The 24007-nt window shown below is 37.9% G+C and overlaps 1 protein-coding gene across 14 annotated transcripts in view; it reads right to left on the reverse strand.

The window, feature by feature from the left end:
- ST7L (suppression of tumorigenicity 7 like) overlaps positions 1 to 24007 on the reverse strand; it is a 107962-nt gene that overhangs the window by 18785 nt on the left and 65170 nt on the right. For 10 of the 14 annotated variants that reach the window (XM_063625713.1, XM_063625715.1, XM_063625712.1 and 7 more), the window contains 2 exons: positions 11304 to 11454; positions 6089 to 6181 (listed from right to left, as the gene is read on the reverse strand). In XM_063625713.1, coding sequence (XP_063481783.1) covers positions 6089 to 6181; positions 11304 to 11454 — 244 coding nt within the window. The remainder of the gene's footprint in view (positions 1 to 6088; positions 6182 to 11303; positions 11455 to 24007) is intronic. The other 4 variants (XM_063625704.1, XM_063625709.1, XM_063625711.1 and 1 more) reach the window with 2 other exon arrangements.

Genomic DNA, 24007 nt, shown 5'->3' on the forward strand with positions numbered 1-24007 from the left:
GAACCAGTCAGCAATCCCCTTTGCCCTGTCCCTCAGCCATGAGAGGCCAACTTCTTCTTCTTCCCAACTTCAAATCAAGAGAAACAAACCCTGGTATTCAAGAAGGTGGGAAACACATACAAAACAGCAAAGTTAATAATATTAGCTAACCTATATAGCATTTTATGGTTTATAAAGAACATTAATTTATATTAGCTTATTTAATTCTTTTCAGTAACCCTAAGAGATAGTATTATCCTCACTTTATAAGGTAGAAAACTGCATAGCTTTAGTGAGGAAATTTCCTAAAATATGAGATTTTTATACTGTAGGAGAGACCTAATTATTTCTTCCTGGATTGCTTTCTGTAGATTCATTTGTCAGTCAATGTTTGGCTAATACATCAAAATAATGGATGACTATTACAGAAACACTCCCTTGGAACAAAAGTTCAAATTTCATCACTGGCTTGCAGAGAAAAATTTATCAGAAGGCATAAAAGACGACTAAATAGCTATGTGAACTAGGGGAATAGTTCAACTCTGAACTTACGAGGTCCATAAGCAAATTCCAGAATGCGGGAAGTCATATCAAGGTTGAAGGAAAATTAAAAACAAAAAACATTAAGTACTCCTGGGCATTAAAACTCCTTATTGTTAACAATTTGTTCATTCTACCACAGTCATAGACAGAAAAAAATACTCTAAGAACTTAAAATATAATCAAACAAAACCCCCCAGCATATTCCCCCTCTCCTACCTTCTGGAGTTTGCACCCTGTGTGGAGTTAGAATTAATAAAGGCTTGCCAAAAATAAACTGTCTGGTCTTATAGCTTATAGCTTTGACAACATAACAACCCTGATTTTATTCATATTACTATGTAAAATTGGCCTTATATTAGACAACCTTTGTAATAATTTACAAAGGAGGGCATTATTTTAGGCTAAATGTATTAGCTTAATATAATACACTCTTGCATACTGACGTTCCATAATTTAAGGTCCATTCTTTTGCCTTAAATATGTTTGTTCCTGTTAAAATGGAAAGACAACAAGAACAACTACCACCACCACCACTTTAGGAAAGAAAATAAAATTTCTCTCATTAATGACATCTTAATTGCTAAAGTCAATGGATTCTTCTTAGTATTTACCTTACCTATTATCTTGGATATTACTCCTCACTTGGAAATTTCTTCTTCCTTTTAGTTCTAGGATATCTAGTTTTAGTTATTGTCCTGTCTCTCTGACAACCTCTTCAGTGAATCTTCAACTGTCTTTCTGCCACTCATTCCTTAGACATTTCTGTGCATCCATGGTTCCACCCTCAGTTCAATTCTCACTGTATACAGTTTTCCTTAGTGATTTCATTTATGCCTAGGACTTCTTTTGCTACCTAGAAAATAATGACTCCCAAGTCTGTTTTTTGAGATGTACAGAGGAAGATATATGAGGACCGTTGGCAATTTTATTTACGCAACCTAATCCTGTCTTTAGGCTACAGCTGACTGGACAAGGAATAAACACCTGGATAAATCTGATTCCTCCCAGAAGTTTTAGAAGTGGGATTGAGGCTGGGTGCAGTGGCTCACACCTGTATTCCCAACACTTGTTGAGGCAGGCAGATCATTTGAGGTCAGGAGTTCAAGACCAAGCTGGGCAACATGGTGAAACCTTATCTCTACCAAAAATACAAAAATTAGCCAGGCATGGTGGCATGTGCCTGTGGTCCCCACTACTCAGGAGGCAGAGTGGGGAGGATCTTTTGAGCCTGAGAAGTCGAGGCTGCAGTGAGCCGTGACTGCGCCACTGCATTCCAGCCTGAGTGACAGTGAAATCCTATCTCAAAAAAAAAAAAAGAGAAAAGAAAAAGTGGGATTGAGATATTATTCATTCTGTATTGTTTGCCCGAACTCATGACATGTAAATAGAGGGCTGTAGGGGCCTCAAGTTTGGCCACATGGTTGTCTATGAAGGGAAAGCCAAACTGTAAAGAGAAAGATGTAAGAATGAAGTGGATACACTGAGAGAAACAGAAATGACAGAACACAGAAGGAGAAAATGGGGCTGGGGAGGAAGGAAAGGAAAGTAAGCATAGGAAAGACTGAAAAAAGCAGCCAGGGACAGAGAGATATACAAATAACTGATTCCTGGAAATCCTAATGGCTTTCTAGTCCCCAGTTCTAGTCCCTTATGAAGTCCAAATATAATTGTTGCTTTTGAGTTCTCTGATAACCCAGTGTTCTTCCAACAAATTACTATTTATGTTTAAGCTAGTTTGAAGTTGTTATTACTTATGCCTACAACATTCACTAATTATAAATATTATATGTATACTTTATAATATACATTATATACATAACTTAAAAATATATCTATACCTATATATTATTTAGAGAGAAAATATAGACTTGTATGTATATGTGTTAAGTAGCTTATACAAGAAAATATTTAAGCATATAAATCTCTATATATGTACATATATATACACATATACAGGTATGTATGTATATATGAATGAGATGTTACACAGGCAACATAGTCAAAGCTTGAACTTATTTATTTCCCCAACCCCTATTCCCAAACCAGCTCCTCCTGATATAGGATAGATTTACCATTCTCCAAGTCACCCAAGTCAGAAAATTAAGAATCATTCTTGACCTCCTAGAGAGCTAGGCCCTCCCTTCTAGAGCTTTCTTTCTTTCTTTCTTTCTTTTGAGACAGACTCTTGCTTTGTCACCCAGGCTGGAGTGCAGTGGCAGGATCTCGGCTCACTGCAACCTCCACCTCCTGGGTTCAAGCAATTCTCCTGCCTCAGCCTCCCGAGTAGCTGGGATTACAGGTGCAAGCTGCCACACCTGGCTAACTTTTGTATTTTTGGTAGAGATGGGGTTTTGCCATGTTGGCCAGGCTGGTCTTGAACTCCTGACCTCAAGTGATCTGCCCAGCTCAGCCTCCCAAAGTTCTGGGATTACAGGCGTGAGCCCCCGTGCCCAGCCCTTCTCAAGCTTTCCTATAATATATTCCATACATGTAGCACTTAACACATTGTCCATCATCTTTTTTTTTTTTTTTTTTTTTTTTTTTTTTGAGACAGAGTCTCACTCTGTTGCCCAGGCTGGAGTGCAGTGGTGCAATCTCGGCTCACTGTGACCTCCACCTCCCAGGTTCAAGCGATTCTCCTGCCTCAGCCTTCTGAGTAGCTGAGATTAATGGCATACGCCACCACGCCGGGCTAATTTTTTGTAGTTTTAGTAGAAATGGGGTTTCTCCATGTTGGCCAGGCTGGTCTCGGACTCCTGACCTCAGGTGATCTGCTCGCTTCAGCCTCCCAAAGTGCTGGGATAAAAAACGTGAGCCATAATTCCTGGCCTGTCCATCATCTTTTTATCAACCTTGTGAGCAGCCTAGGAGTTCAGAATAGGGTGACAGGGAGAAGGCACTAATATTTAGCATTTTAGTTAAGTACTTACAATGTGCCAACCACGTTTATAAGAATAAATTAATGAATTTGATTAATTCAACCAATATTTATTGAATACCAATTTTTATGGTAACCATTATAAGAGATACAGGAACAATGGCCAGGTGTAGTGGCTCACACTTGTAATCCTAGCACTTTGGGAGGCCGAGGTGGGTGGCTCACTTGAGGCCAGGGGTTCAAGACCAGCCTGGCCACCGTGGTGAAACCCTGTCTGTACTAAAAATACAAAAAAAATTAGCTGGGCGTAGTGGTGGGCGCCTGTAATCCCAGCTACTCTGGAGGTTGAGGCAGGAGAATCACTTGAACCTGGGAAGCAGAGGTTGCAGTGAGCTGAGATCAGACCATTGCACTTCAGCCAGGGCAACAAGGAAGGCAACTCCGTCTCAAAAAACAAAAAAAGAAGAGAATCCTGGCCTTCAAGGAGTTTACAGCCTAAAAGGGGAGATTAAGAAGTACACAAAGCAATTTGAGAATTCAGAGTAGGAAGAGATCACTTAGCAGATAAAGGAAAATAAAAAACACTAGGAGAAAAACACCAGCACACTCAATTTGCCATAATCTCTCCTAAATTTTCATTTATCAGTTTAAACTTATCAACTAATTAAGTTTGATAGTTGTAAACCTGCAACTTTCCTTCCTAGACTTCAGTTTTAATGGCTCAGTATTGTAAAAACCGTAGCACAGGTTTATATCACGTAAGAAAACATGGTCCTAGTGTTTATAGCCTTCGGCATGGTTGCTTCTCAGCTAAATCATAAGAAGAGAAGTTAAACAGAAATTTACTAGTTTACAGAGAAAAGAACAGATGATAAGGTAGCTGAGACACAAAGTGTAGACTGTTCTTTTGAGAAGTCTGGCTTCCTAAAGGCAGGAACTAGACTGAAACACTATCAGCAATCATAATCCTACATATTTCTGGTTCTCCTTCTAGTTCTTTGACTGCTCTTTTTCAAATCGTTCTTCTTCATAAAGATTGTTTGGGTCCTTTGCCTTTCCATATACATTTTAGAATAAGCTTGTTACTGTGTGTGTGTGTGTGTGTGTGTGTGTGTGTGTGTGTGCGCGCGCGCGCACGCAAAATCCCTCCTGGGATTTTGATAGTGATTGTATTGAATCTATAGATCAATTTGGAGAGAATCGTCATCTAAATAATATTGGGGCCAGCCATGGTGGTTCACGCCTGTAGGCCCAGCACTTTAGGAGGCTGAGGCAGGTGGATTGCTTGACCCCAGCAGTTCGCAACCAGCCTGGGCAACATGGCGAAACCCTGTTTCTCCCAAAAATACAAAAATTAGCCAGGCATGGTGGCACGCACCTGTAATCTCAGCTACTTGGGAGGCTGAGGCACAAGAATCGCCTGAACCCAGGAAGTGGAGGTTGTAGTGAGCTGAGATCGCGCCACTGCACTCCAGCCTGGGCGAGAGTGCAAATTGGTCTAAAATAAATAAATAAGTAAATAAAACTGGGTCTTCCAATCCATCAACATGGAATGTCTCCCCATTTATTTAGTTTTTCTTTAATTTCTCTCAGCAATATTTTAGTGTACATGTCTTAAATTTCTTTCGTTAAATTTATTCCTAAGTAGTTTTTGTTGCTACTATGATTGCTATTGTTTTCTACATTCAATTTTCAGATTGTTCATTACTAGTATATAGATATATAATTAATTTTATTATATTGATCTTATATTCTACAACCCTGTTGAACTCATTTATTAGTTCTAAGAGTATTTTTATGGATTTCTTAGGATTTCCTACATAGAAGATCATGTCACCTTTGAATAAAGAGAGTTTTACTTCCTCCTTGCCAATAATGAGTGCCTCTTATTGCTTTTTCTTGCCTGGTAACACTGGCTAGAACCTCTAGTACAATATTAAATAGAAGTGGTGACAACAGATATCCTTGTCTTATTCCCGATCTTAGGGGGAAAGCATTCAGTGTTTCACCATTAAGTATAATGTTAATTGTGGGTTTTTCAGGGATTTTTTTGTTAAATCAGGTTGAGGAAGTCCCCTTCAATTTGTAGTTTATTGAGATTTTTTCTTTTTATCTTGAATGAGAGCCAGATTTTGTCAAATGCTTTTTCTGCATCTATTGTGCTTTATTCTATTAACTATGGTACATTACATTTTCAGATGTTAAACCAAACTTGGATTTGTGAGGTAAATCCTACTTGGTCATGGTATATAAGCCTTTCTATATGTTGCTGGATTCAGTTTCCTAATATTTTGTTGAAGATGTTTGTGTCTATATTCATAAGGGCTGTTGTTTTATAGTATTTTTATATCATGTCTTTGGTTTGGTATCAGGAAAATACTGCTCTCATCAAATGATTTGGGGAGTATTCCTTCCTCATTTATTTTCTGAGTTTGTGAAGGATTGGCATTATTTCTTTTCTAAATGTTTATAAGATGACAGTTCTTGTTAATATCTTTAATCTTGGTGTCCTTTGTTGCTCAATAATTATTAGGAAATAAATTGAATTATACAACTACATCCCAGAAGTGGCTAAAATAGTATTTAAACAGTGTCCTGAATTTCAACCAAAGGCACTTTTAAAATGGAGAATACTATGACAAACAATCTAAACTTACTACTTTTAAGAAAACTAAAATATTTACTTACTAGGTAACAGCTCTCTATCAGCCGTCTCTGTGCAGCTGGGATAAGGGTAAAATAGATGTCCTTTCTCTAACGGGTGTGGAATCATTCTAAAAGCTGAGGAAAAAAAAGCATGTGTTGATACTCAATTCTGTCTCATTTACCATCCTATATTTGGAGACAAATTTATATAGAAATTTCACATACTATTTTATTTTCTTTTTTAGTGAGACATTTAGATACAAGAAACAAAGTAAGCAAAAGAATAAGTAAGGGGAAGGATAAGATTTATTTAGATAATAGTGAATGGTCTAGTCCGGCTGGAGTAAAACTATAGGGAGTGATAGATGAGATTGGCTGGGTCCTTCTTTGCTTCAGTCTCCTCATTACAAACACAATTGATAATTCCAAAGCAGAATTGATAATTCTGCTCCTTACAGAAATCTTCATATAACTGGGATGTATATAACTGTTGTGGCCATTACTATTGGCAGCCTAAAATAGTTTTCAATGGCTCCTAACTTCACATGTGAGTTTCACCAAAACTTTCTATGAGCAGATCTTTTTTTTTTTTTTTTTCTTGAGACGGAGTCTTGCTGTGTTGCCCAGGCTGGAGTGCAGTGGTGCAATCTCGGCTCACTACAAGCTCTGCCTCCTGGGTTCAGGCCATTCTCCTGCCTCAGCCTCCCGAGTAGCTGGGACTACAGGTGCCCACCACCACACCTGGCTAATTTTTTGTATTTTTAGTAGAAGCAGGGATTCACCGTGTTAGCCAGGATGGTCTCAATCTCCTGACCTTGTGATCCACCCACCTCGGCCTCCCAAAGTGCTGGGATTACAGGTGTGAGCCACCGCACCCGGCCTATGAGCAGATCTTAATCTAGATCAGGGGTCACCAAAGTATGGCCCTTTGGCCAGGTCTGGCCCACTATGTTTTTGTAAATAAAACTTTATTGGAACATAGATATGCCATTCATTTACATATTGGCTAAAGCTGTTTTCATGTTACAAGAATCGAGCAGCTGTGAAAAAGACTGTATGGCCCACAAAATCTAAAATATTTACTATTTAGCCCCTTGCAGGAGAAGTTTGTCCACCCCGATCTAGATTATCACCAACTCCTGTAGATTTATTAAAAAAGAAATCTTTATTGATCTATTCCATTAGCTAAGTACATAAATTTTTAACGTTGTCAATAGCTTCTTGGAAACTGTGACTTTAAATGAAATGTCATATAATAAAACCAATTTTACCATAGGCTAACTGATATAAACAAGAGCTAAGTTCCTTGGTCTCAAAACATCACCAAACTTCTAAATAAAGATCCAAAACACTTCTTATATTAAACATTGAAATAAATGTGAGCTATACATACGTTTAAGAAAGATTCATAAAAACAGGATCATTATTTACCCAATTATTTTAGTTCAGGGTCAAGCATGGCCAGAGCCTATCCTGGCAGCCCAGGGTGCAAGGCAGGAACCCACCCTGGACAGGACACCATTCCAGTATACCACTCACACACACCCCCACACTCACTCATACTGAGACAATTTAGATACACCAATTAACCTAATGTGCACATCTTTGGGATGTAAGGGGAAACCCACAAAGGCATGGGAATATCTTGCAAACTTCACACAGACAATGGCCCTGGCTGGAAATCTGGTTTTTTTTCCCCCTCATCAACATTATAATGAAATAATGTTGAATGAAACAACATTATTTAAGGGTCTGCTGTAGTCATCAAAATTGCGATAAGGTTTTTGTTTTTCCTTTCGTGTTTGGCTCTATAAACTTTTGTAACAATTTAGACTTTATTTATTTATTTATTTATTGAGACAGAGTTTTGCTCTTGTTGCCCAGGCTGGAGTACAATGGCGCGATCTCGGCTCACCACAACCTCCGCCTCCCAGGTTCAAGTGATTCTCCTGCCTCAGCCTCCCAAGTAGCTGGGATTACAGGCATGCGCCACCATGCCCGGCTAATTTTGTATTTTTAGTAGAGACAGGGTTTCTCCATGTTAGTCAGGCTGGTTTTGAACTCTTGACCTCAGGTGATCCGCCCGCCTCAGCCTCCCAAAATTCTGGGATTACAGGCGTGAACCACCATGCCCAGCCTAGACTTTATTTTACCACAATAAGAAGTAGTTATTTGTTCAAAGTCATAGAGTAAATTAGTGATAACACTAATAAATCATTGATTATGATTCATGAAGTACAGTATAAATCATAGGTGGTTGGGCACGATGGCTCATGCCTGTAATCTCAGCTCCTTTGGGAGGCCAAGGTGGAAGGATTGCCTGCGGCCAGGAGTTCAAGACCAGCCTGGGCAATGTAGCAAGACCTCATCACTACATAAAAAGTAATAAGAGAAAATAAAATCATACACTTATTGAAAACCTATTTGCCAAGCGGAATGTCAGGCAGTGAAGACACGCACAAAATGAGTGAGATAGAATATCTGCTTTTGAGGAGCTTATGGACTACTGGAGAAAAAGCAAAAGTAAGTTGAATTACTCAAAGATATTCAGTTTCTCAAGCACATAATCCCAGTTTTATTAATCTTTTCTTTAAACACACACAAACCCACACACACACACACACACACACACACACACACACACACACATATATATATATATTAGAGAGAGTCTTGCTATGTTGCCCAGGTTGGTCTCAAATTTCTGGCCTTAAGTGATCCTCCCACCTCAGCCTCCCTAGTGGCTGGAACTACAGGTGAGTCACAACACTTGGCTCATCAATTTTATTTATATTGTCACTGTCAAGCCACAGTGTCTGGCCTTTAGCAAACGGTTAATGCAGAGGTTCCAAAATTGGTTCAAGATAATTTCACTTGTTAATAGTGAGTCCAAACAACTTTAAAAATTTGTTCTAATAATTTAGCAGCAATTTGGGAAAAAATGCACATAAATTTAAAGAAAAGAATCAAATCAGTTTTCTTATTTCATTTTTAAATGACCATAATTTCTTACTAATGAGGTATAGGTATGAGCCTATTAGACACTGTACAACTTCTCAAAACTTGGAATCACATTGGACACTACCATTGTCATTTCCTATATCACATTGATTTTTGTGTGGTACTTCTTTTAATCACAGCAACTAACAAAACTCCAGCTTTGCAAAGATATAATGATATTGAAAGGAATGGAGAATGATCTAATGTTGAAACTGTGAACTGTCTGGAGCTAATAGTTTAAGTGATATCTGACAGATGTTGAATTATTATTATTATTTTTGAGATAAGGTCTCACGCTGTCACCCAAGCTGGAATATAGTAGTGCCATCTCGGCTCACTATAGCCTTGACCTTTTGGGAGGCCTCAGCCTCCCAAAGTGCTGAAATTACAGGCATGGGCCACCGTACCTAGCCTTGAATATTGTATTGTGTTTCCATTGAAAATTTAAAATGTCCTATAGCACTCTTGTGAATTGCTGCAATATCCAAGGTGCCTCAGAGTAGTTTGGGAACTGAGGGGGGTTAACCAATTTTAGTGAATAAGCATTGAATTTATTTTTGAATTTTTACTGATAGCTGTGATATACCTTTCAAAAGAATTATGTGAATCCTATTGGTAAAATGTTTTAATTAAGCTTCTTTACTTTCTTGGTGGTTATAAGAAGCAACAATTAAGAGATTGGGTAGTTAGTTTAAAACAGTCCAATTTATTCTCCAGAGAAGATATATAAATGGCCAATAAACACATGAAAAGATGTTCAACATCACTAATCATCAGGGAAATGCAAAACACCACCACAGTGAGATTCCACTTCACATCCACTAGGATGGCTATTATTTAAATAAAGAAAAATCCCAGAAAATAACAAGTGTTGGCAAGGATGTGAAGAAATTGGAACTTTTGTGCCTTGCTGGTGGGAATGTAAAATGGTACAGCTGCTATGGAAAAAAACACTACTGAGCTTCCTTAAAAAATTAAACATACAATTTTATGATCCAGCAATTCCATTTCTGGGTATATACCCAAAAGAATTGAAAGCAGGAACTCAAATAGATATTTGTACACCAATATTTGTAGCAGCATTATTCACAATAGCCAAAAGGTAAAAACAACCCAAGTTAAATGGGTATCTGTTTATTAACAGATGAATGGATAAAAAAATGTGGTATATACATACAATGAATTATTCAGGCTTAAAAATGAAATTCTGACGCATATCACCAATATAAATGAATTTCGAAGATATTATACTAAGTGAAAACGGCCAGACAAAACAGAACAAAAATTACATAATTCCACTTACATGAGGTACCTAGAGTAGTCAAACTCATAGAGACAAGGTAGAATGGTGGCTGCCAAGGGCTAGAGGGAGGCAAGACTGGGGAGTTATTATTTAATGGGTATAGAATTTCAGTCTGGGATAATGAAAAAGTTCTGTAGATGGATGATGGTGATGTTTGTACAACACTATGAATGTACATAATGCCACTGAACTATATACTTAAAATAGTTAAAACTAAATTTTATGTTGTATATATTTTACAATAAAGAATAGGTTGATATTAGTTATGAAGAAAATAATTTCATATTGTATACATCTGAAAACAAAACAAAACGAGACCAATTTTTAAAATATTAGAATAGCTCAACCACATTAAAAAAGTTGTAAGTCAGGCCAGGTGCGGTGGCTCATGCCTGTAATCCCATCACTTTGGGAGGCTGACGCAGGTGGATCACGAGGTCAGGAGATCGAGACCATCCTGGCTAACATGATGAAACCCCGTCTCTACTAAATATACAAAAAATTAGCCGGGCATGGTGGCAGGCGCCTGTAGTCCCAGCTACTTGGGAGGCTGAGGCAGGAGAATGGCGTGAACTCGGGAGGCGTAGCTTGTGGTGAGCAGAGATCGCGCCACTGCACTCTAGCCTGGGGGACAGAGTGAGACTCTGTCTCAAAAAAAAAAAAAAAAAAGTTGTAAGTCAAAGGGCCAAGTTTTCATTTTCTTTCCTTACAAATATGTAACTTAAATTAACATATGGCAGAATACCATAACAGTTTCTCATTCTGCTTTTGTGGGATAATATAACATTATGCATTTCTACCAATAAACCAAATATCTCATCACTGATTTCCGTTTGAAACCAATCTGAACAACAAATCCTTATGGAAACCCAGACAATCTCATTTAAAAAGACTGCCTGTGAATTCAATGAATAGTTAGAGAGATTAGTGTTACTTTTGGAAAAGAATACTTACTGCCTTCCCATGTACACTGTAACAGATTAAGAGCACCTTCTATTCGTTTCCAGTGCTGAAGATGAAAGAAAGCATAGGCAATTGCTTCACTATCACCCCGTTTCAGAATGTGTTCTGGAGGTAAAATTAAACTTTTCATCTCTAATAAATACTGAAAGAGTAACACACACACACATATACACACAACAGAAAAAAGAAAAATTAAATTGTGTTAAATTCAAACACCCACAAAAATGTAGATTCAAAGTGTTAGAAAGTCAAACTGATTTTTAAAAAACTAACTGAAATGACATGAAGATACTGATAACGTGTATAAAATGCTTATATATGCAAATTATGAAAACCAGAATATTTCTATAGGTAAAAATAAGGTGATAAATGACATATGTGTGGCCTGGCTAAATGGAAACTTGAGCTGAGGAGACGTGAGAGTGAATATTTATTTTTCCAAAAAGGAGTTAAATGTAAAAATTACACTTTTTTTATTTTTTAAATTTATTTTTTATTTTTAATGAAGCCATTTCCGACTGAAAGGAAGAATATAAAAATTATGAAATCCAATTTTGGAACAATATTTGTGCAATTCTTTTTTCTCTTATTTACATTTTATACGTGAAAGAACTTAATTGTGGAAAAGTTCAATTAAATTCATATTTACTAAGTTCAAAGCACTGTGGTTGTTAGGGAATACCAAAGAACACTTTGCCTGTTCTCTGGAGCTACATAATGCAATGGAAAAGACAGATTTCTTAAGTGACTAATTATAACAAGACTACGGTAAGGACTTTATTAGAGGTATAAACAATGTACAAGGCCGAGTGCAGTGGCTCACACCTGTAATCCCAACACTGTGGGAGGCTGAAATCGTGAGGTCAGGAGATCGAGATCATCCTGACCAACATGGTGAAACCCCATCGCTACTAAAAATACAAAAATTAGCTGGGTGTGGTGGTGCGCGCCCGTAGTGCCAGCTACTCAGGAGGCTGAGGCAGGAAAATCACTTGAACCCAGGAGGTGGAGGTTGCAGTGAGGCGAGATTGCACCACTGCACTCCAGCCTGGCAATAGAGCGAAATTCTGTCTCAAAAAAAAAAAAAAAAAAAAAAAAAGAAAACACACAAAGAAAAGAAAAAAAAAGTGCAATATATAGGAATACAGATAGAGGTATTAATTTTTTTAATTTAGTTTTTAAATAACAGCCTTTATTGAGATATAATTCACATACCTTAGAATTCACCGATTAAAGTATACAATTTGAGGATTTTTCATATATTCAGAGATATGTGCAACTATTGCCAAAGTCAATTTTAGAACACTTTCATCACTTCAAAAGAAAATCCTGTACCCTTTAGTTACAACTCACTTCTCCCCTACTGCCCCAACCCCCTTAAGCAACTACTAACCTATCTTATATCCCTATAGATTTGCCTATTCTGGATATTTCATACAAATGGAATCATTTTGTGACTGGTTTCTTTCACTTAGCATAATGTTTTCAAGGTTCACCCACTTTGTAGCATGCATGGTACTTGTGCCTCATTTCTTCCTATGGCTGAATAATACTGCATTGTATGTATGGTATATATGTTCTGTTTATCCATTCATCAACTGACAGGTATTTGGTTGTTTTTAGCTTTTGGCTATTATGAATAATGTTGTTATAAACATTTGTGTATAAGTTTCAGAGTGAACATATGTTTTTGTTTCTCTTAAGTACCATGGAGTAGAATTGCTAAGTCATATGATAACTCTATGTTTAGGAAGTATTATGATTTAGAGGCCAGAAATAAACCACTTGATGGGATTTGACCTGATATTTACAGATAGGTAGAATGTGGATGAGTGGACTGGGGAGTGAGGAGAACAGCAGGAAGACATAAACAAAGCACAGGGCCATCTTGAATAAAGGCACTGAACCAAGAGAGCATAGTGCAGGATGCATTTAATGTGCCTGTTAAAGAAGTTATAGTTTTCTCTCAATTCTTCTTCAGATATGAACCTAAATTTTACCTTAAACTCCTAATGAAAATACTTGTACTAATATTATCATTTATAACAAAAGCAGTGTAATCACAGTTACTATACCAATCAAATGTACTTTTTATATGTAGAAAAACACAAAGTTAACTATTTCTACAGCATCTTTACTATTAGTCAACTTAAAACCTTTAAAAACTTATTTAGTTAGCTAAATACTATCTCCAAAGACTGAGACCAGAATGCACTTGCCCTTCTAGAACAGGTTTGAAATTACCTCTTTGGTTCCAAACAATTTGATATCTAATTATGTGTCATAAGATCCAAATTATGTTAACTTCTCTTATAAAATATAAAAAGAGAAACATTCCAGAGGTGTCTCAAAAGATACATTCTCAGATTTCAAATTCTAGTTCCTCGGGTTGTTATACAAACTAATGGGACAACCTAAATTAAAGAGCTGAATTTGTGAAACACTTTGTAAAACTGCTACAAGCAATAAGACTCTAGGAAGACTCTTAAAAACAAAAAGCTGTAGTGGTTTCAAAATTTAAGCCTTAATTTATTTAATCAATATACATGCACTCCTCATATCTAAAATAATTTTTTGATTTATGAAATGTACCTTTCCAATAATTACTAAGTTTAATGCCCATCTTTAATTACTCTTACTCTTGATGTCTTTGGCTCTGTTCTCAAAGTGTAAGAATGTAGTCTGCTCATCAATTTATTTTAGCAGATGTCACAAACTATGAGATTATTTACTAATCCAGTTTGGGGACTTACCATTTCCCATTCAGTTTCTTAAAGGAATGCAGCAGAGGTTGTGTCTTGGTCAAGCAAAGCCCATTTGATGCCTGGTTGGGTTCTCTCCCCTTAGTGCTTTCGGCCTATATTCAGGAGGGTAATATTCTTTCTAATCCTCTCTAATCCTTGCCCATTTTTTTAAAACACAGTAAAAGATCACTCGCACCAGGCGGCTGTGGGAAAATGGACTCAAATAGCTGACCTCTGACATGACTCCTTATGTTCTTTGCAAGCTCACTAAGAGCTTCTTCAGTAGGAAGCAAAGAAAATGTGGCAATCACAGTGGAATTGTCATCATAAAAAGAATACTGAGTTTTCAGAAGAAAACTGCATAATACTTAAACCAGGTTCTTTCTATTAAAATTGTTTCATTTCACAGACAAGAGACAAAATATCCCAAATCATTTTCAGTGAATTTCAGAACTCCAAAGCCTTAAACCCCAACATGTTAAGTATTTAGTATATTCATAAACATTTAGCAAATGTAAGCAAAGATATTCAGTTAACAATTATTAAGTAAAACTTACATTACAAAAAATATCAATTTGATGTGTCAAAAAATACTTCTATTTATTTTTGAGACGGTGTCTTGCTCTGTTGTCCAGGCTGGAGTGCAGGGAGTGGCTCAATCTTGGCTCACCACAACCTCCGCCTCCCAGGTTCCAGTGATTCTCCTGCCTCAGCCTCCCGAATAAGCTGGGACTACAGGCATGCACCATGATGCCAGGCTAATTTTTGTATTTTTAGTAGAGATGGAATTTCACTATGTTGGCCATGCTGGTCTCGAACTCCTGACCTCGTGATCCACCAACCTTGGCCTCCCAAAGTGCTGGGATTACAGGCATGAGCCACAACGCCCGGCAAAAAAAAATACTTTTTTAAACAGCAACTATATACCTAAATATTTACTGTTTAATAATCTGAGTGATAATTCAGGTGGTAAACACACATGGCATACTTATTAAGAAATTATACTTCAAGATTTTATATTAAAAATATTTTCTGTTTAATCATTTTAAAAATCTTCCTTGGTTGGGCACAGTGGCTTACACCCGTAATCCCAGTACTTTGAGATTCCAAGGCAGGTGGGATCACAAGGTCAAGAGTTCAAGACCAGCCTGGCCAAGATGGTGAAACCCCGTCTCTACTAACTATACAAAAATTAGCCAGGCATGGTGGCGGGTGCCTGTAATCCCAGCTACTCGGGAGGCTGAGGCAGATAACTGCTTGAAGCCGGGAGGTGGCAGTTGCAGTGAGCCGAGATCGTGCCACTGCACTCCAGCCTGGGCCAGAGCGAGACTCTGTTTCAAAAAGAAAAAAAAAAAATCTTCCTTATGCTAGCTTATTTTTTATTAAAAATAATTATTTGTTATTTGTTATTATTGGTGGTCCTACCCACCAGCAAATATCCTTTCCAATTTGACTTTAAAACAAAGCAATTTTTCGGGCCGGGCGCAGTGGCTCACGCCTGTAATCCCAGCACTTTGGGAGGCCGAGGTGGGCGGATCACGAGGTTAGGAGATCCAGACCATCTTGGCTAACACGGTGAAAACCCGTCTCTACTAAAAATACAAAAAATTAGCTGGGCATGGTGGCGGGCGCCTGTAGTCCCAGCTATTCGGGAGGCTGAGGCAGGAGAATGGCGTGAGCCCGGGAGGCGGAGTTTGCAGTGGGCCGAGATCGCGCCACTGCACTCCAGCCTGGACGACAGAGCGAGACTCTGTCTCAAAAAAACACAAAAACCAAAAACAAAAACAAAAAAGCAATTTTTCAATTCCTGATTAGACAGTAAAATAAAAGTTGATCCCCAAAATATAAGAGAAAAATTTCAATTTAAGGAAAATGTATATAAATTATAAGATTATTATTTATCTCCTTCACAAACTGCTACTCAGGAATTTCCGCTACCTAGCATAGGCTGTAACTTATTCACTATGAAAACCATATCCTTAAAATTCTACTACCATGCCTAGCATATTACACTAAAAGCAAGTATTAAAATACTTATTGGCCAGGTGCGGTGGCTCACACCTGTAATCCCAGCATTTTGGGAGGTTGAGACGGGCAGATCACTTGAGGTCAGGAGTTCGAGACCAGCCTGGCCAACATGGTAAAACCCTGTCTCTACTAAAAACACAAAAAATTAGCCAGGCATGGTGGTGGGTGCCTGTAATCCCAGCTACTTGGTAGGCTAAGGCAGGAGAATTGCTTGAACCCGGGAGGCAGGGGTTGCAGTAAGCCGAGATCGTGTCATTGCACCCCAGCCTGGGCGACGAGAGCAAAACTACATCTCAAAAAAAAAAAAAAAAAAAAAAAAAAAACAACTATTAACTGAGTTAATCTGATAAATACAGCTGAAATGTCTTCAAATTCATATTTATATTTTAGGTTTTACCAAAGACATATTTTAATTCTCTGGGAAAACTGAAACCAAATACAAAAACAAAAAACTCTGCTACCCAGACTTTAATTTTCTAAGAAGAATACAAAAGACTAAAAACTGACCAATGATTTTTTTCAGTCTTTTTCTGCTTAGTAAAGTATATGCTCAGTGTACAGAAATGGAAACATAACAGAGCTAAGTAGTAGAAAATAGTATGTTTGGAGAATAAAAAAATAAAGAAACTAAAGACAGGGCATGGTGGCACATGCCTGTAGTCCCAGCTACTCAGGAGGCTAAGGCAGGAGGATAGCTGGACCTCAGAAGTTTGAGCTCCCTGCCTCAAAAAAAAAAAAAGACAATAATCTGATTTATGTTTGTCTGGATTTCTTTTTTTATGCATAATACATTTTGTACCTCCCTTCCTGTCTCTATATAGACCTAACTTTTTTTTTTTGGAGATGGAATTTTGCTTTTGTTGTCCAGACTGGAGTGCAATGGCATGATCTCGGCTCACTGCAACCTCTGCCTCCCGGGTTCAAGCGATTCTCCTGCCTCAGCCTCCCGAGTAGCTGGGATTACAGGCATGCACCACCACACCTGGCTAATTTTGTATTTTTAGTAGAGATGGGGTTTCACCATGTTGGTCAGGCTGATCTCAAACTCCTGACCTCAGGTGATCCGTCTGCCTCGGCCTCCCAAAGTGCTGGGATTACAGGCATGAGCTGCCCAGCCAATCTAACATTTTTAATTGTTGTATGATATCTAGTTAAAGCTGAGTTATTTCATAATATAGTAAATACGGTCATGGTAAAATAACACTGTCATCTTTAAAAGGTAAAAAATGGTATTATTAAGCAAAACTTGTAAAAATAGTTATGTAAACTGGCTTAAAAATTTCAAGAAATGATGGTTCTAAAACTTTACTTTTTTTTTTTTTGAGACAGGGACTCACTCTGTCACTCAGGCTGGAATGCAGTGGTATGATCATAGTTCACTGCAGCTTCGACCTCCTGGGCTCAAGCAATCCTCCCGCCTCAGCCTCCTTAGTAGCTGGGACTATACACGCACACCACCACATTTGGCTAACTTTTTAAATTTTTTTGTAGAGATAGAGTTTCACTGTGTTGCCCATGCTGGTTTCTAACTCCTGGGCTCAAGTGATCCTCTCATCTTGGCCTCTTATGCTGGGATTACAGGTGTGAGCCACTGTGCCCAGTCTACTTTCTTTAACTTAGATAGACTTTTAAAGCAATGCAGTTCCAAACTACAGACATGTCTGTTTCCAAGTGTTTACTGAGTGTCTACATAGGCTAGGAAGAGTGTTGGACATTAAATGATAAGTAAGACAAGTGCCCTGCTTTTGTTCACAGGGAACTATGGGAGAAACATATAAACAGACCAATTTAAAAAAAAAGATATGATTGAGATACTGAAGGAACAGAGAAGAGAAAGCCATTATCTCTTCTTGGGAAAACTAGAAAAAACTCCTTATAAAGGAGACAACAGATGAGCAGGGTCTTAAAGAATGAGTAGAAATTTGCCAGGTAGAGAAGACAATGGCAGTGAGATATGATGAGGCATGACCAATCCAGGGAACAGTGACAATGGACATAATGAGCAAAGCAGAACTGGCAAAGAATAAGGCTGGAGAGAGATACTGGCCCAGAATATGAAGGGCTTTTATAGGTGTAATACTAAGAGGTTGGTCCTTATCCTGTAGGCAGTGGGGAACAAGCAGAGGTCTTTTAAGACTTGCTATTTAGGTAGATAACTCTGGCAATAGCTGGAATGGAGAAGGGCTGATGGCAGAAAGATGAGTGAGGAATCTGTTTTAATAGTCCACACAAGATACGGTAAAGTATTTGAGATTCTTTCTATATCTATCTCTGTATGTTTAGAAATGCGTAGAAAATGTGCGCCAATATATACATCAAACAGTAACAGGTGGTTACTTCAGAGAAGTAGAATTGGGAGGGAGAGAACAGGAGATTTCCACTTTGTAAATGTCTGAAGAGTCTGAATTTTTAAAAAGTACCTATTACTTTTGTTATAATAATAATATATTTTTTAAAGTACAGGTAATGAAGGCAAACAAGGGTCAGTGACAGTGGGGATGAGATAGATGGCTAGATCTGAAAAACATTTCAAAGGTTATAATATGAGTTGGTAATTTGGAAATGGCAGAGGTAAGGGTTAATGAAGAGGATAATGAAGCCATAAATCAAAATATAGAAATAAATGAGAGGCAGTTTGGCAGTTTGAAGAAAAGACTTAACAAATTTTTAGAATTCTGTTTGAGACACATTAAAGTGTTTGAGGTACTTATCATGTGATTTCCACAACTAGATGGAAATGCTAAGTCTACAGACAAAGAAAGACGCCAGAGATAAAAGACACAGATTTGGAAATTATCAGCAAATAAAACATAGCTGATGACACAAACCAAAGCTAGGACCTAATATGTGCTATTGGACCTTCCATATTACCTCTGACTCAGCCTATTGTGTCTGTAATGAGAAACTGTTTGGGACAATTTTAACTAGCATTCAACTATGAACAATACATTCAAATGAGTAAAACAAGAGAGTTTAGCCTGTTGCTTTTCACTAAAAATATAATTATTAAGTCTCCTTTGGAAGCTATGGTTAAAAAGACATAATGATGTATGGTCTAGTGGTTTCTTTTATGACTCTAAAGCCCTATGTATGCTTACACTCAAATTTACTTTAATTTTGAACTGCTTTGATCTTTATAATTTATCTTTAGATTACTTTTTTCTATTACTTTGTAAATCTTACAACAGCTTTTGACCAAAAGCAATATAATTCTGACCTGAAGTAATGATAATGCTTTATAATCTTCCTCTTAAAAGCAGAGGTTAAAGAAAAATCTCTCTGAAGGCATCTGAAATTAAGGTACTTTGCTCTTGATCAGTCATGCACACAAAGAACCAATTTATCTCTGCAATTAGTTTTCTCAGTGCACATTCTATGAGATTGGACAGGCAGGGCGAATGCAGAGTCCACATTGGTATGTATTGGGGGAGACTAAAGACAGTTCCCAGATAGAAAGCAAACAGAACTGCTATGTGAATAAACTGAAAGAAAACATAATACTACCTAACAGTTTCAGGAGCAAAGTAAAGTGACTTATACTAAAGGGAAAAGGAAAGGAGGCTGGAGAGGGCATTTGCTACAATAAAACTCCTTTCCACATCATCCTACAGAGCCACACACCTCAAGATATAAGCATTTCATATCTCACCTCTTCTACTTAGGCCACAGTACAACACAAGGGAAAGGCAAAGGTTTCATTGTGCTCTAAGTTTGGGTCACAGACTTCAACACTTTTCCTTTGCTCTCTTTACTCCTGCTATGCCACTTGGAATGTCAACTGAGCGCCTGTTTCCCTTTTATCTTTTATATATGCCGGCGCTATGATATAAGTAGTTCAGCCAATGAAATGCAAGTCTGCTGCTAAAGAGCTACTATCAGCTGGGCGCAGCGGCTCAGCACTTTGGGAGGCCAAGGCGGGTGGATCACCTGAGGTCAAGGGTTCAAGACCAGCCTGGCCAACATGGTGAAACCGTCTCTACTAAAAATACAAAAATTGGCCAGGTGTGGTGGCAGGCACCTATAATTCCAGCTACTTGGGAGGCTGAGGCAGGAGAATCGCTTGAACCCAGGAGGCGGAGGTTGCAGTGAGCCGAGACCGTGCCATTGCACTCCAGCCTGGGCAACAAGAGCAAAACTCCATCTCAAAAAAAAAAAAGAGCTACTATCCTCTAGGGTGGATAAGACTCGTAACATTCTACGGGCTTCCATTTCTGATCAACCAGAACAGATTTTACTTTCTATGTATCAATTTATTTTTAAAACTTCCTCTGCACTTAAAAGTCTCCAGGTATAGTCTACTTCCTTGGCAGCACAACACTAAAAACAGTTTTATTGTAAAATAAGAAATAGTATTTTTTATTTATTATTATTATTATTATTATTTGAGATGGAGCTTTGCTCTTGTTGCCCAGGCTGGAGTGCAATGGCGCAATCTTGGCTCACTGCAATCTCTGCCGCCCAGGTTCAAGCAATTCTCCTGCCTCAGCCTCCCAAGTAGCTGGGATTACAGGCTCCCACCACCATGTCTGGCTAATTTTTTTTTTTTTTGTATTTTCAGTAGAGACAGGGTTTCACCATGTCGGCCAGGCTGGTCTCAAATGCCTAACCTCAGATGATCCACCCGTCTCGGCCTCCCAAAGTGCTGGGATTGCAGGCGTGAGCCACTAAGCCCAGCCAAAATAGTAACTTTTAAATGCTACAGATAGCATATTCCTAAATATGTACTCCAGTTATAGGGATTTACCAAACACACTTTTGTTATTGTTTTGTTTCTTACTGCTCTACTTTACTCTTGCCCTAAGGGCTTCTTCTGTAAGACATAAACTGTTTTCAGGGTATTGTAACTAATTCAAATTAGCTATTACCTAACTATTATTATGTTATTAGCTAATTCAAATTAGTTAATTCCTAACTGTTTTCAATATCTTCACCATTACCTCATCTCAACAAAGGAATCCCCCAAACCTTATACATTCTAAGGCTACAAACACTAAAATAACATCCACAAAGAAACAAACACTGAACAACTCAAAGAAGATGGGCCAGGCACAGTAGCTCATGCCTGTAATCCCAGCACTTTGGGAGGCCAAGGTGGGCGGACAGCTTGAGCCCAGGAGTTCGAGACCAGCCTGGACAAATGGCAAAACCCCATCTCTACAAAAAATACAAAAATTAGCTGGGTGGCAGGCACCTGTAGTCCCAGCTACTAGGAAGGCTTAGGTAGGAGGATCACTTGAGCCTACCAGGCTGAGGCTGCCGTGAGTCATGATCATGCCACTGCACTCCAGCCTGGATGACAGAACAAAACCCTGTCTTAAGAAAAAAAAAAAAAGGTACAGAAATGAAGTGACAACCACCATGAAAATCACTAATAGCCTGACACTCAGACACTGTGTTAAGCACTTCACATACATTATCTAATTTCATCAGAAGGCATGATACTTATACAATGCTTTCCATGCTAAGTCAAATTCTTTTTTCTTTATTGAGGCATAATTTTAAATACATAGATCCTAAATATGCGGCTTGATGAGTTTTGACAAATGTAGACAAGTAATGCCCAAATCAAGACATATTTTCTTTTAGTTTTTTTTTTTTTTTTTTTTTTTTTTTTTTGAGACAGAGTCTTGCTCTGTCATCTAGGCTGGAGTGCAGTGGTGTGATATAGGCTCACTGCAACCTCCACCTCCTGGGTTCAAGTGATTCTCCTGCCTCAGCCTCCCAAGTAGCTGGGAGTATAGGTGTATGCCACCATGCCCAGCTAATTTTTTGTATTTTTAGTAGAGATGGGGTTTCACCATGCTGCCCAGGCTGGTCTCGAACTCCTGACCTCGTGATCCGCCTGCCTCAGCCTCCCAAAGTGTTGGGATTACAGGCACGAGCCACCACGCCTGGCCATCAAGACATATCTTCTTTCACTCCAGGAAGTTCTCCTTTCTAGTTAATGTCTCACCTGACCACCTGAGGCAAACAGTGTTTTCATTTCTACCACCACAGATCACTTTTGCCTTTTCTTGAACTTCACATAGATGGAATCATTCAGTAAGTACTTGTTTATATGTCACATTTTTGGTTTCATTCATGTTTTGCTTGTATCAGTAGGTCTTTTTATTGCTGAATACCACTGTATTATAACTTACTTATCTATTTACCTATTGAAGGACATTGGGATTGTTTCTAGTTTGGGGCTATTATAAATAGAACTGCTATGATATTCATGTTCAACTCTTCTTGTGGACATAATGATTTCATTTCTCTTGGGTATATACCTTGGAGTAGGATTACTGGATCACAGGTTGAACGATATATTTAATTGTATCAGAAACTGCCAGTTCTCCAAAGTCACTGTACCATTTTGTAATCTTAGCAGCAGTGTATGAAAGTTCTGACTTCCATATTCTTACTGAAATTTTATCAGTCTTTCAAATTTTAGTCATTCTGATGGATGTGAAACTATTACTTCACATTTTATATTGCATTTCTCTGATCACTAATGCTGTTGAACATCTTTTCTTTTTTTACCTGCTTCATTTTACCTCCATATGAACATCTCTTTATGTGTTATTGGACATTCCAATATTTTCTTTTGTAGTATCTGTTCAAGGCTTTTGCCCATTTTTTAATATTGTGTTTTTTAATATGTATATATTTTGGATATGAGTCCTTTGTCAGATAAACATATTACAAATATTTTTTCCTGTCCATGGAAAAAATGGACTTTTTATCTTAACACTAAGATGAGCAGACTTTTAAAATTTTGATAAAGTTCAATTTATAATTGTCTTCTCTTATAATTGCCTTCTATGTCCTAGGAAATCTTTCTTTACCCCCAGCTTTCAAAGATAGTCTTAGATGTTTTGGTCTAGATGTTGTATAGTTTTAGTTTTTATATTTAGATCAATGACACATTTCAAATTAATTTTTGTGTATGCTATGTGAAAAAATTCATGATTCCCCCTACCACATTTAGATAACCAGATGTTCTAGTACCATTTGTTGAAGTTCCATTTCCCCATTGAACTGCATTGGTGCTTTTGTCAAAAATCAACTGATAGTATATATGTGGATGTTTTGTCACATATATGACAGTATATATGTGGATCCATTCTGTGATTTTGTTTTTTATAGTAATTATTTTATATTTGAATATAAAATAAAATTTAGAAGAATTCAGCTATAGTATGCTTACTTTAAAAATCATCAATAAAATATTACAGCAAGCTATTGTTAGATCTTCAAGTTGGGCGATATTATTCTAACTGATGTGTGAAGTGTCATACCAACAATAGTTACATCTATAGTAGATCACTGACACTCAGGGATCTAACGTTTATAATTTCTACTCTTTGTGGGAGCTCCAAATACCCATGATTTACAGCAGTCATCATTTTGCTAAGGCACAAATTTGAATAACATGCTTTGAGGCTTGTGCACATAAGTGAATGATGTACCTAATGAATACATCTAGCAGGCTCTTCAGCATCCGTATCTCAGCAAGGTTTGTGACCCATTCTCATGTTTATATTTCATAGGTGAAAATACATGTAATAGTGGTATTTTCAAATGTGGATATTCACAATGGTTCTGGATCACATTAATCAAGAGTATCAATGGTCTACTGTAATAATAATGTTTTTTTTTTTTTTTTGTGAGACAGAGTCTTGCTTTGTCGCCCAGGCTGGAGTGCAGTGGCGTGATCTCGGCTCACTGCAAGCTCCGCCTCCTGGGTTCACACCATTCTCCTGCCTCAGCCTCCCAAGCAGCTGGGACTACAGGCGCCCGCCACCACACCTGGCTAATTTTTGTATTTTTAGTAAACACAGAGTTTCACCGTGTTAGCCAGGATGGTCTCGATCTCCTGACCTTGTGATCCGCCTGCCTCAGCCTCCCAAAGTGCTGGGATTACAGGCATGAGCCGCTGCA

The sequence above is a fragment of the Symphalangus syndactylus genome, chromosome 12 (genome assembly GCF_028878055.3).
Source record: "Symphalangus syndactylus isolate Jambi chromosome 12, NHGRI_mSymSyn1-v2.1_pri, whole genome shotgun sequence".
Taxonomy (NCBI): Eukaryota; Metazoa; Chordata; class Mammalia; order Primates; family Hylobatidae; genus Symphalangus; species Symphalangus syndactylus.